Source organism: Hippocampus zosterae, chromosome 7 (genome assembly GCF_025434085.1).
Source record: "Hippocampus zosterae strain Florida chromosome 7, ASM2543408v3, whole genome shotgun sequence".
In the NCBI taxonomy this organism is placed as follows: domain Eukaryota; kingdom Metazoa; phylum Chordata; class Actinopteri; order Syngnathiformes; family Syngnathidae; genus Hippocampus; species Hippocampus zosterae.
The window spans coordinates 16604584-16617803 of record NC_067457.1 but is presented as its reverse complement, the minus strand read 5'-3'; the positions used below and the strand labels follow the sequence as shown (position 1 = coordinate 16617803).

Here is a 13220-nt window from a genome sequence, read left to right as displayed (position 1 = left end):
ACATTAATAAAAGGACAAAGAAAAGAAAGTCAAGAAAATGACAAATGAAGAGAGCGAGTAAAAATGGAAAGGAAAATAAGCAAAAGAATAAACTGAGGAAAAGAAAAGTAGAAAGAAAAAAAGTCAGCAAGCACGATCAAAAGAGAAAACATTTGGAGAGAGCCAGAGTATGAGTGTGTAAGAGATTGCGGAGGGCCGGGGGTTGGGGAGGGGGTGGGGGGGGGGGGGGGGGGAGTTGGGCGGGTGGCGGGTGCTCACCTCGATGTTGCCGCCCACCCTGGCCAGCAGGGGGGGCAGCGGCTTGTCTTTGTCATTCCTCAGGCCCTTCCTGCTCGGTCTGCGCGAATTGGCTGTGTGGGACAGACGGACGGACAAGTTGAAAGACAAAGATGGTTTGTGTTACAAGTTGACAAGGTCTCCAAAGCCAGAATCTGTTTGACGGAAGTGTCGAGCACGTGCCAGCAACTCATCTTCGAAGGCGGACGTTGTGACCACGCGGCCGGCGTTCTTACCTTCCGATCGCTCGTCAAAGTCCTCATCTCCCTCCTCGGATGCCACAGAGTAATCCGATTGGCCGTCAGACTGGTCATCCTGCCAATCAGCTGCGGGGGAGGAGAGGGGATAAAAAGAAGGCAGTTAGCGAGCGCTCTAGTGGGACGTTTAAAAGGCGGATGGCGGCGGCTCACCTCTGTCCTCCTGCGAGCCGTCGTTGTAGTTGACCTGCTTGCGGATGCGCTTGCCTTTGCCCAGATTGCGGGCCAAGTCCTCCTGCTGCTGCTCGTAATGGTGGCGCAACAACTTCTCCCAGTAGTCGGGATCCACGCTCTCCTCCTGCTTGATGATCTCGCGCTGCACCTCCTCCTCCTGACAACACACCCATCGCCAATAGTCAACCTCGACTGAATCGTCGCTCATCTTTCATGCCCTCACGAGTTGACAGACTTAAGTCAGCGTTTTTGGAGGGGATGCAAATCCAAATTTAGAGCTGCGCACCTTCTGTGGAGGGCCTTGAACTAGTGCACAGTTGCAGCTCGGCTTTCCCAAATTCACCAATTTACTGTTTTTGTGCCCAGGCCTAAACAACCAAAGACTGACTCTCGAAGGAACCACACAGTGACTTGAAATGAACAGCTTCATGTTGACAAAACTTGTGATTTGCCAAGGAACTATGTTGAAGTGCATTTATTGTCAAATGGACATACAGTCCATTTGACAATAAAGTTTGATCCAATCCAATCCAATTTTGGCCCAAGTAGTGCTTTTGCTGATAGTGTGTGCCGTCTAAAGTCCAATATAGTGGATATGGTTTGGGGGCAAACCTGACTGTCAATAATCCACACTCCATTCGAAACAAAAAACACCCCCCAGCCCAAACAAAACAAAAATATCTACTCTACGTCACAGATTTTTAAATTCACACATGGGGTAGGTACTCCCCTCCCTCACCTCCTCGTCCTCGTCTTTCACCACATACTGCGCCACCTTGAAGGAGCTCAGGTACTCGTTCATGCTCTGCAGCTCCGTGTCGTCAGTGGCGTCCTGGTTTCTGTCCAGCAGCCGGTCGATGGCCTTGTCATCGTAGTGGATGACGCTGCTGTCATCTTCCTTGTTCTCACCTGAAACAAGGCAAGCATGCGCGCACATGATTCAACTTCACCTGGCTCAGCACTGTGTGTGTGCGTTTTTCCCTCCTGCCAACTCTCACCCTCGCCCTCGTCTTTGAAGAGTTCCTCTGTCCCAAACTTGAGAATGTCATCCAGTTCCTGCTTGGACATCGAGCCCGTCTTGGAGCCGAGGCCAGGTCGGACGACCAGGTGGGTGAGCATCATTTTCTTCTTGGCAACCTGACGGGGGAGACGAGAAGGGGCGGAGACATAAACCGACGGGCTCAACGGGGAGGACGAGAAGCGCCCACCCGGGGAGGGGCGTCTCCCCTCCTTACCTGCGTGATCCTCTCCTCCACCGAGGCCTTGGTGACGAAACGGTAGATCATCACTTTTTTGTTCTGACCGATTCGATGAGCTCTGCTGAAAGCCTTGGAATCGCAGGAAACACACACAAAAAAAAAGAAAAGAAAATGAGACACGGCCACAAGGGAATGCCGGCAAGTGAAAATGATAAAACAAGTTAAAATTCAGAAGGAATCACATGAAGACAAGATGTGCAACACCCAAGGGTGAATCACAGCGCGTGAGAAAAACAAAATGAGCTGCAACTAAAAAGTGCACCAGAGCAAAAAATAAATAAATAAAAATAAAAAAGACCCGGACCAATGAAGGAATAGCCTAAAGCTAATAAATTAACCACCGTATTTTTCACACTAAAAGCCGCACCGGATTATGAGGCGCACCTTCAACGAATGGCCTATTTTGTCAATTTTTTCATGTACTGGACACACCGCATTATAAGACGCAATCTACAATGCATCCACTAGATGGAGCTACGCTCAAGGAAATGCCAACTGAACACTACACTACACTACACCCCGATTTATATGCACTGTACTTACGATGAGATGTCCGTAAAACGTATTTAATAAATCATTGACAGTTCACTTAACCAACAACAAGTTAGAACGTTGACTCATTAACTTTGAACTCTCTTGCCTCTGCTCTATTTCCGTGTTCAACTCCGAAACCGATCACCTTAAGTTTGAACTCTGTGTTGTCAGCATGTCTTGAACAAGGGGCCATTTTCGGGTTGACACATTACCGGAATGAGCACACAAAAGGCGCATCGGATTTGAAGGCGCGCTGTGAGCTTTTAAGAAAATGGAAGGCGCGAAAATAGGTGCGCCTTTTAGTGCGGAAAATACGACAATTTGTCGATCAAACAAAATTAGGGTTTCATGAGAAGCCAAAGGCTGTGGTTTACCTGAATGTCATTGTGAGGATTCCAGTCCGAGTCGTAGATGATGACTGTGTCGGCGGTGGCCAGATTGATGCCAAGCCCTCCAGCCCTCGTGGACAGCAGGAAGGCAAACTGCTGAGCGCCGGGAGCTGAGCGGTTCCATGACATCGCATCAATCACCAGGGTCGAGTCGATCGGCACATGAAATGAGAGTCACCAAGTGGCGTCTCCTACCGTTGAAGCGGTCGATGGCTTCCTGTCTCATTCCTCCCGTGATGCTGCCGTCAATGCGTTCGTACTTGTAGCCTTCGTTCTCCAGGAAGTCCTCCAGGAGGTCCAACATCTTGGTCATCTGCGGGTAGGCACGCAAGGGATAGGCTTGCTGCTGAATCCACTCCCAAACTCCAATCCCATAAAAGCAGACTTTCTGAACGCTGACCACAATGTCGCATGATGTCACGTGATCGCTCGCGACAAAAATCGATGCTTGAAGGTACACCGAGCGGAATCCAGGCCGCTCCGTTCCAACATGCAGGAAACCCTTGCTAGGTCGTGGTTTAATGCGGGTCACGGCGTTAATTGAAAAGCTCTGGGGGCTCCTAACTTTGACGCTGGCAACTTTAGAAGACCGTATATTCTCAGCTGAGCTCTTTACGAGATGGGACAAAGATCGAGGGCACAGCCGTGGAGGCTTTTCCTGACAGATGTAGAAGAAGGACTAAGCCCCTCCCCCATAATTCCTGTTCACGGACTCTTAACTGGATGGTGACTGTCCAGCTCCGTCTGGTTGAGGTCTCACCTGCGAGAAGATGAGCACTCTGTGTCCTCCTTCTTTCAATTTCCTCATCATCTTCTGCAGCAACATCAGCTTGCCGGCAGCCTTGATGAGCGAGCTGCCGTCGTACATCCCGTTGGGCAGCTTGGGAGCTTCCTGTTAACAGAGGAAGGCGACAGCCAATCAAGACGTGGCTCTTCGCGCCTACCCAGACGCTGGAGTCGTACCATTGCGGCTCCGGGGAAGAGGAAAGGGTGGTTGCAGCACTTCTTGAGGTCCATGACCACGTTGAGCAGTGACACCTGGTTGCCACCTCCTTTGGTGTTGAGAGCTTCAAAGTTCCTGGTCAGGATGAACTTGTAGTACTTCCTGTGGACACGTCACACAGTGAAATGTTGTCAGTCTCAGCACAAGTCATCCTGCCTTATGTAATTGCGTCAGAAAATCTACTGAAATTAACCCGGAGAAAAATATACATATTTCACTTTGACCTCATATTTGACTGCATTTCAAAAGGTAACATTTCTAAACGCAATTCATATTTTAGTTAACACTTCCCACTAAAAAAACATGCAGTTTAATTACAAATCTTTAAAAGTGAAAATAGTAACCTGATATTCACCTTGAATATTTATTTTTAAATTACACTTTGAAATAAATATAAACCTAGAAAAGCTTAGGACTTGTTTTATTAACGTGTTAAAATGTTTTTACTCTATTTTAAAAAATGACATACCGTATTTTCCGCACTAAAATACGCACTGGATTATGAGGTGCACCTTCAATGAATGGTTATTTTATAAATTTCTTTCATACATTGGATGCCTCGCATTATGAGGTGCAATCTACAATGCCTCCACTAGATGGTGCTACTCTCCTTCCATTCAACTCGAGAGGCGTTCATGACCGCCTCTGAAAAATCTTAATTAACTTACTGTACTTCAATGAAATTACGAAAATTGAAAATAATGCATCAAAACAGAAAATCAAGCGAGGAAATCACAAAACGCATTCTATATCCTCCCGACAGAATTTATTTAGTGATTTCCTCCCTTGATTTTCTTCGTGGTTTCATTGAAGTACATGTAATAATTCATTTGTTTATCAGAGGCCATGAACGCCTCTCGAGTGGAACGGAAGTAGAGAAAGCAGGAGACGGACAAAGACGCACAGTACCTGTATTTGTTGAGACTGTGAAAACCATTAATAAAATTTGCATTTAAAAAAATAAATAAAACCACAGCTATCGTTTTTTCAACAAATACAGGTGAGTCTTTGTCCGTCTCTGTGCCTTCTCTTCCATTCGACTCGAGAGGCGTTCATGACCGCCTCCGAAAAACGCATTGGCATTGCCTTGATCTTAGCTCCACAGTACGATCAGATGTCAGTCGAAGTTATTTACTCCTTTGTTGTGTATTCACAAATTATGAAATCACAATATAAATTCTGCAAGGGGGGGCTATATAATTTATTTTGTGATATCCTCTCTTGCTTTTCAGTTTTGATGTATTATTTTCAATTTTTGTCATTTCATTGAAGTAATCGCTAGTTTACGTTTTTTGGAGGCGGTCTTGAACGCCCCTCGAGTCGAAAGGAATAAGCACAGAGACAAAGACGTGCCTGTATTTGTTGAGACTGTTTTAAAAAATTAACACCACAGCTCACCTTTTTTCGGAGCTGCACCACAAACTTATTTAATAAAGCAGCGACTCAGTTCACTGAACCAACAGCAAGTTATAACATTGGAAGCATGTCTCCAGAAAGGAGCCATTTTTGCTATTTTTTCCCATTGGAACAATAACATATTTCAACTTTGTTGTAGTATATATATATTTTTAAATAAAATTTCAAAATTTGTAGCTTTATGATTTTAAAATGCTACACATGGTTAAAAAGAAACAAAAACCCATGATAATCCTGGTCCATTGTAGGCATCTAGTTGACCCACGAATTATTTGTTTGATAACTTCTCTTCATCTATCTATGGCAGCGGCGTACGACAACAGGCAGTGCCTGTGAACGCTCTCCCGCTACATGGCAAAAGGTACAATTAGCATTGCCATTCACACAAACGCAATAAAGTCTTCTTTGCTTTCAACTCATCAGGGCAAGTACAAGTGTGTAACTTGAAACGAGGAGATCATTATTTCATGGCGTCTGCTTTGAGTGACTGACTTCTGCTGCGGGCTGAGCTCCACCCGCAGAATGAGCTCGGTCTTGGAGGGCATGTGCTTGAAGACGTCGGCCTTGAGCCTCCTGAGCATGTGCGGCCCCAGCATGTCGTGCAGCTTCTTGATTTGGTCCTCTTTGGCGATGTCAGCAAACTCCTCCAGGAAGCCCTCCAGGTTGCTGCCCACGCAAATCCCTTGGCGTCAGTCGGCGCGCAGTCGAGCCCCAGAGAGCAGAGAAGGTCGCCGCGGCAGTGCTTACCTGAACCTCTCAGGCGTGAGGAAATTGAGCAGGTGGAAAAGCTCCTCCAGGTTGTTTTGCAGCGGCGTTCCGGTGAGCAGCAGTTTGTGTTGCAGGGGGTAGTTGTTCAGCACGCGGAAAAACTGTGGGCAACCACAGCAGCTTTAACGGCCATCGGGACTGGACGGCGGCGAAGCGGCGTCCATACCTTGGACTGGTTGTTCTTCAGCCTGTGGGCCTCGTCCACCACCAAACAGGCCCAGTCGATGGAGCCCAGGATGGCCATGTCGATGGTTATTAACTCGTACGAAGTCAGCAGGACGTGGAACTTGATGGACGAGTCTTTCTGGTTTGGGAAAAAAACAAAACAAAAAAACATCATAAGCATCAACCAATTGTTCAAGTATGCCGTTCATTACACAGCTACATCACCAATTATTAAGCAATCAGTATATCTACTTGGGCTATTTATGGGTTTGTACAATATGCTGTACAGCCAAGTCCCCATTTAGAGCCCCCAAAACAGCTTGAAGGAACCGCCGGTTGCCTCATATTTGGACAATTGTGTGAGCTTGAGGCTTTTCATGACAGACTCTCAAAGTAACGGCGTATAAATCAGCGGCACCCACCTTCATCCTGGACGCTTTCTTCCCTCCCCGGATTGCGTTATCCTCGAAGGAGAACTCGTTCTCTCGGATGACGGCCCTGCTGTCTTTGTCGCCAACGTACGTCACCACGTACATGTCGGGCGCCCACATCTCAAACTCCCTCTCCCAATTGATGATGGTGGAGAGCGGCGCACTGACCAGGAAGGGACCCTTGGAGTGACCCTGGGGGTGCCGAGAAGAGGGCAAGCGTCCTTCGTCATTTCAGACAAACCGAGGAAGTTCGGCTCGGTTGATTTTGCAGGCGGTCAAGACACGTGACTTGCTGATACTTTTGCGATTCAATTTTCCTTCATAAAGATGCAGCGAACGCAAACTGAATCCGAAGAAGCGATATTTGAAGCTTCCTGCTGCTGTGCGGCAAGGTGCATTTCAACCTCCCACCTCTAGGTGGCAGCACTTGCACAACCCATCAGCCTTGAGTGACGGATGACCGGTTTGATGTTGCCAAATTGGCTTCGCACAAAATGGCTGTTCAAGCGAAAGCAACCTTGGTCATCACTCCTTCGTCATGGTGATGCTCCATGCAACACTTTGGGGGGGGGGGGGGGGGACTTATTCTACTGACAACACCAAAAGGTTGCGAGGGACATATGGATGTTCTTTAATTAGACTTAATTAAATCTGTCAAGCAATTCTGTTGTTTTGCGGTATTGCATTTTTTTTTTAAAGAATGGTTACATCAAGGCTTTGAATTGAGCGAGAAGGTAAATTGTTTCATGCAGCTTTCCATTGCATTACAACAGCTCATCCCCTGCGCTAAACCCATCTCCATATTCAGAACCATAACAAAAGCGGCAATCATCAAGGGGACTTCAAGTCCAAAGTGTGCCAAATACTGTTGCATGCTTTACAACTCGTTTAACTGCGGCCTCTCTCTCTCTTTCTCCATGTTCTCATCAAGTAAAAGAGAATAGAGCGCGTTATTCTTCCAAGCACCACACACCTCTTTGTACAGCGAGTATAGGAAGACTGCCGTCTGGACAGTCTTGCCCAGTCCCATCTCGTCGGCCAAGATGGTGTCGGTTCCTTGCGCCCATGAAAAGCGCAGCCAGTTGAGGCCCTCCAGCTGGTAGGGGTGCAGCGTCCCGCCCGTGCTGTCCAGGTACTCGGGTTGACGATCGAACTTGATGGTGGGCTGGCCACAAAATGACCAAAAAACAAAAAAACAAAAAACCCATAAGCCAGCAGCAGCAGAATACAAATCAAATCATTTTCTGGCACCAAAGATGATAGCTTGGATCTTTTTAAAAGGAACGACTTTGTATTGAGACTGCACTTTGTTATTGGAGAAGATGAATGCAGGTGTGCTGTAGCACTAATTCCAAAACACACGATTTAAAAAAAAAAACAACAACAACAATGCAAACACACACTGAATTAAAAATAATTTTGTAAAAAGGTCAATTTGCTTCAGTTTTTTTTCTCCCCTTGTGCAAGTGATATCTAAACCAGAGTTTGACTGCCTTGTGCAAACAAGAAATAATCATAAATATGAATAATAATATTCTTAAAATAAATGTTTAAAAAAATGTTCATAATGAATAATCTCTCAAACACGGGTTGCACAGCAATTCATTTCCCTGTGATTGGCTTACTTGACATAAAATAAGCTAACTCTTTAAAAAGTCACTCGCCGTGCTTATTCATGCCTATGAATGGAAACATACTGAGATCTACACATAATATCCAAAGTGTGCATACATCAACAACGGGGTTCTCTGGCGGTCTGTCCAGACGCTTGACACGTCCTTTCACCTTGATCTTCTTTCCGGGTTTGCCATCGTCACCCATCATCAGTTCTCTGCGAAAGAAGCAAGTTCCATCCATGTTAGCAGCCGGACAGCCAAAGGTGACCGAAAGGCTTCACCGGGAGAAGCACACCTGTGGTTCCAGTACTGCAGCTTGAAGGTGTCAAACTCTGGAACGTCCATGTCATCCGCCTCCCATGTGGCCTGGTCGTACGCCAGCTCCCGCCACTTGATCAGGTAGTGCACGTTATTCTTGCGGTCCACACTGGAAGACACACCAAGAGCCACCTCAATAAAAAGCTTAACAGCCCACATTTTGCTTCCTCGTGAAAGAGGTTCTTTCAAAGTGGCTTTAGTGTGTGTGTGTGTGTGTGTGTGTGTGTGTGTGTGTGTGTGTGTGTGTGTGTGTGTGTGTGTGTGTGTGTGTGTGTGTGTGTGTGTGTGTGTGTGTGTGTGTGTGTGTGTGAGACAACCTGTGGTTGAGGATGCGGTGGATCATCAGCCACTCCATTTTGATCCCAAATCGGAGGAACTTCTCATCCAGCTGCGCATACATGGGGTCCTTGTTCTTCCTCTTGTCGCTTTTGTCTTCCTCCCCGTCGCCAAAGTCGATAGGCGGCGGCTCGTCCATGTCGTTCTTCCTCTGGTAGTTCCGGAACATCACCTGACAGTGGAGCTCCAGCTGGTGGAGGACGGACAGTGTAAAAGGTCACCGTGACTGTTGGGCGGAAAAGTGTGATGTGTAGTGTTTTGTTTTTTTTTAAACAAGAAAAATAGGACATTATAATGCTGAAATTAGTCAAATAAATAAAGAATTGAGACTGACTGAATTAAATAGTACAGTAAATATTCCCATGTACGGAGTTCTTTCAAAAGGAAATTTCCTCACCCTGACTAAAAACCCATGGATTACAATTTCGACTATGATGTCACATTAACGATCAATTCAGAACAACAGAATTTCCACTACCCGGAACCCGGAAGCCATACAGATGCATGCAGTGGCGCAAACACAAGCAAGTCCGGCTTGATACTATGGAATAACTCTGTCCGCGCCGCTATTTACTCTCATTGGATACAAAACGGCGACATCTAAGTGACTCTATTAGCATGAGTTTTACTAGAATGGTGAATGATTTTTATTTCACTCAGAGCTCCGAGTTTCCTAAACGCAACATACTCATAGCTGCTCTGCCATTGGCTTACGGAGCATCATCCTGGCCTCCCATTGGTCAAGAGGGACCTCACCGTCTATGTGTGTAGATACTGTAGCTAGATCCGTGGAAGATAGAGTGGAATGCATCCGATTATCTGCTCAGAGTAAATTGCTTGCGGCTCGACGGACAGTCAAAATAAACGAACGTTTCCTGGAATGCTTTACTTGTTATCATGCTAAAAACCTTACGCTAAATGGAGCGCTAATTAGAGACAAGGCAAGTTCCATCGCGCGAACGATGGCCATCGAGGACTACGAAGAGTCCCGTGGCTGGCTTTATAAGTTCATTGCATGACATCAGCTGAGCAACGCTGTCTTGGGTGGCGAGTGAGAGACAGTGAGATAGTGGAAAGAAAAGCCAACGGGTCCGTTACTCGTCTTATTTTAGAGCAAATAGTCCCAAGTTTGTTATATTGTATTTTGTTCATACACTTTTTTGTGTTATAAACAGTGTTAGGCGCATTTATTTTTGCATTTCATTGCTTGTGTTGTTACATATGTGTTTTGTTCACATACTTGCATGTTCAAAAATGACATGTACCACGCTCGTTTCCCCCATCAGGAAATTATTTTATAAGGAAGTATTGGACAGTGCAAATATGATTCCTTACTAGAAAATATTTACTGTACCTGTATATGTTCAAGTGATTTTGTTGAGATGGAGCCAATTTTAGCTGGGTTGCCATCCTGGACGCATGAGTGTTTTTTTTTTTTAACCCCACTAAGCGACTATTCCAAAGCCTAAGATAACCAACACAGCTGACGTGATCACTGCGTTAGGTAAGTGGCAACATGCGCACCAGCATCTCTGCGCTTGCGATGCATTCCTTTTCCAAATATAGTCAAACCTTGGTTTTCAAACGTCTCTGTTCTCGACCAAATTGTTTTTCGACCAAAAATTTAACATTTTTTTATGCCTCGGATTACGAGCGAAAATCAGTTCTCGACCAAACTGAGCGCACTTCAATGCGCCACTTGACTCCTCTCGCCTTCCTCGTCTACCCAAGGAAGCGACGCTTCCTCATGCAGCGTTCCATTGTGAGCAGACGTGTTCAATAAAGATTTTTTTTTTTAAATAGAGTGGTTTTGGTTTTCTAACAGCCTTCTGGAACGGATTATGGTCGGAAACCGAGGTATGACTGTATAATCATCTGCAGCTTGATATTTGTTGATGTAGTGTACATGCAGTAATTATGAAAAGAAAGCGCGTGGGGGGGGGGGGGGGGGTCAATTCCTTCCATTGTTGTCAACAAATGGTGGCAATTTCCTGTATTGGCACTCACCTGCAGCTCAGTGACCCAAGAGCAGTGCCAGTAGGACATATTGTACCATTTGGCGAAGAATTCTCGCTCAGGCCGCCCTGCCAGCGGGGCGGGGTCGGGTGCGTCCGCCGGGAGGTCCGGTGGGCGGGGTACAGGCGTCGGGGGCGGAGGTTCTCCCCACTGCCACGTCAGGATCTTCTGGACCTTCCCCTTCATCGGGGGGCACTGCGGTAGGAGGGAATAGTCTTGCTGAGGGCTGGCAATAGGCGGAGTCGGCGTCGTTGCGAGCGCACGCTCACCAGGCAGCGTGGGCAGATCCACTCGCCGTTGGGGATCTCGGGCAGAGGCGGGTTGAGGCAGTGGATGTGGTAGGACGACGGGCAGGAGTCGCAGCAAAGAAGCTCGCCGCCGTCTTTGCACACCCTGCAGAACTCCATGTGGTGGTCGTCTTCCTCCGTCTCCCCGGCATCGCCGTTGTCCTCCTCGCCTTCCGACGGCTCCTCCCTCGCCTCCCATTGGATGCCCTCCTTCTCCTGCACAGCGGGGGCAACTTGCTTACCGCGGATCGCCATGACTTTTCATTTCAAACTCAATTTGTTACCCAGGATGCTAGCTAAACCAACAGCTATGATGGACGGACACCACACTCCCTCCTAGGCCACCCTGATAGGACTGGGCAGCTCCTTCAGCCAGAGACACCCGCGCTGCAAGAATGAGAGGAACTGCCGCTCGCCCCTGCCGACTACTGTCAGGCCATTTCTTAATTTTACTGCTGTAAATTGAGCATTTCTCCATTGTGAGACAAATAAAGGTTTTCTTATCTTAACTCATTTAGTACCAGCCAATTCTGCACCAAGTCTGAAAAGACGTTTAAAAACGTCTTTGGGTTTGCATGAGTTAATATGTCGTTGGGCAAATAGTCAATTTCACCTTTTTTTTTTGCACTAATCAATACGATTCCTTATTGTTCGCATGATTAATCGCGGTTGAAAACAGCTTGAGGAAAGAAAACGCAGCCTCTTCATTCATTCTGCGGGAGTGGTGCAGCATTACGTTACCTCTAGATTGAACACGCGGATGGTTTTGAGACGATGAGTCTCAAAATAGCTGCGCTGGATACATTTGCTTACGCCCGTGGTGTTAAAAATGTTATCGTTGTGACGCTTTGATGCACAAGGAACTGGTCAGTCACCAAGGCACGTTTGCATACAGATCCATTCCCCTCCCCCTTTTGTCTCCTCCTGTCACCGTTTCTTGTCATTTCATTCCAACAGAACCCCTTTACAAGTCCATTCCAACACCGGAGCATTTTTTTACACAACCACATGAGGCACTTTAGACCACTGTAACTCATTCACTCCCAAAGACGTTTCTGAACGTCTTTTCAGGCTTGGTCGAGATTTGGCTGGTACTGAATGAGTTAACTCCCATGTGACCCGTGGCAAAAAATGAGTTTAGCACCCAAGTTTGGCCATTTCCAAACACAGAAGGTGGCATCCGCAGACCGAGGACAGAAAAGGAGCCAGTTTTGCTTACGCAGTGCGGGCAGCTCCAGGTGCCCTCAGGGGCTTTCTCCATGTCGGGGTCCAGGCAGACCATGTGGTAGGCCCTGGGACACGTGTCGCATAGGATGATCTCGCCACCCTGCTGACACACCTCGCAGTAGTCCTGGTGGTCCGTCTCATAACCATCCGCATCCTCGGCTTTGTGGAGAAAAGAAAACTGTCTTTGTTTTTTTTTTTGTCTCGGCTCAAAGCGACCGTTTTCTTGCACGGACAAGTTGCACTCGTGCAGAGGCGTGTTCTGACACGTTACCTTTCTTCCTCTTGGGCTTGGCCTTGGACGAAGGCTTCTTTTTGTTGCGACTGCTGCGGCTGTTGGAGCCTTCCGAGACAGAGACGCTGTTCATGCTGCCGTCCTCAAAGTCGCTGTCCACATCGGGCTCGTCCTCCTCACTCTGAAACCAGAATCCACAGAAAACCCTTCAAGTGCGTGTCTCTCTCTCTCTCAACATTTTTCTGGACCCCCCCACCCGAGTCGGTGAGGTGTTGTTTGCGGGCCCGCAAAAAATGATGTGACATCATTTCAAAGTGCCTGTCAACATTTAGGGCCAATAAAACAAACAGGCTCAACAACAAAGGCTCTTCCTATCGCATGAGCTTTGTGTCAATTGAAAAACTCACAACTACGGTTGTGAGTTGTGACATCACATAAACCCAACATGACGTGTGTGTGTGTGTGTGACGGGGGGCATGAAAGTGCATTTTTCACTCCTTTTTTCTCGCCACACAA

At 47.0% G+C, this 13220-nt stretch overlaps 1 protein-coding gene across 1 annotated transcript in view; it reads right to left on the bottom strand.

Annotated features, from left to right (window-relative positions):
* The window catches only part of chd4a (chromodomain helicase DNA binding protein 4a), a 30402-nt gene that overhangs the window by 6354 nt on the left and 10828 nt on the right, over positions 1-13220 (bottom strand). Inside the window, exons 8-29 of the mRNA XM_052070968.1 lie at positions 12744-12885; positions 12465-12631; positions 11228-11461; positions 10950-11153; positions 8924-9132; positions 8584-8715; positions 8404-8503; positions 7646-7837; positions 6664-6864; positions 6243-6380; positions 6056-6177; positions 5801-5974; positions 3853-3994; positions 3650-3781; positions 3085-3202; positions 2875-2999; positions 1943-2035; positions 1706-1844; positions 1447-1616; positions 687-864; positions 513-602; positions 259-350 (exon numbers count right to left, since the gene is read on the bottom strand). Of these exons, the coding sequence (XP_051926928.1) occupies positions 259-350; positions 513-602; positions 687-864; positions 1447-1616; positions 1706-1844; positions 1943-2035; positions 2875-2999; positions 3085-3202; positions 3650-3781; positions 3853-3994; positions 5801-5974; positions 6056-6177; positions 6243-6380; positions 6664-6864; positions 7646-7837; positions 8404-8503; positions 8584-8715; positions 8924-9132; positions 10950-11153; positions 11228-11461; positions 12465-12631; positions 12744-12885 (3294 nt within the window). The remainder of the gene's footprint in view (positions 1-258; positions 351-512; positions 603-686; positions 865-1446; positions 1617-1705; positions 1845-1942; positions 2036-2874; positions 3000-3084; positions 3203-3649; positions 3782-3852; positions 3995-5800; positions 5975-6055; positions 6178-6242; positions 6381-6663; positions 6865-7645; positions 7838-8403; positions 8504-8583; positions 8716-8923; positions 9133-10949; positions 11154-11227; positions 11462-12464; positions 12632-12743; positions 12886-13220) is intronic.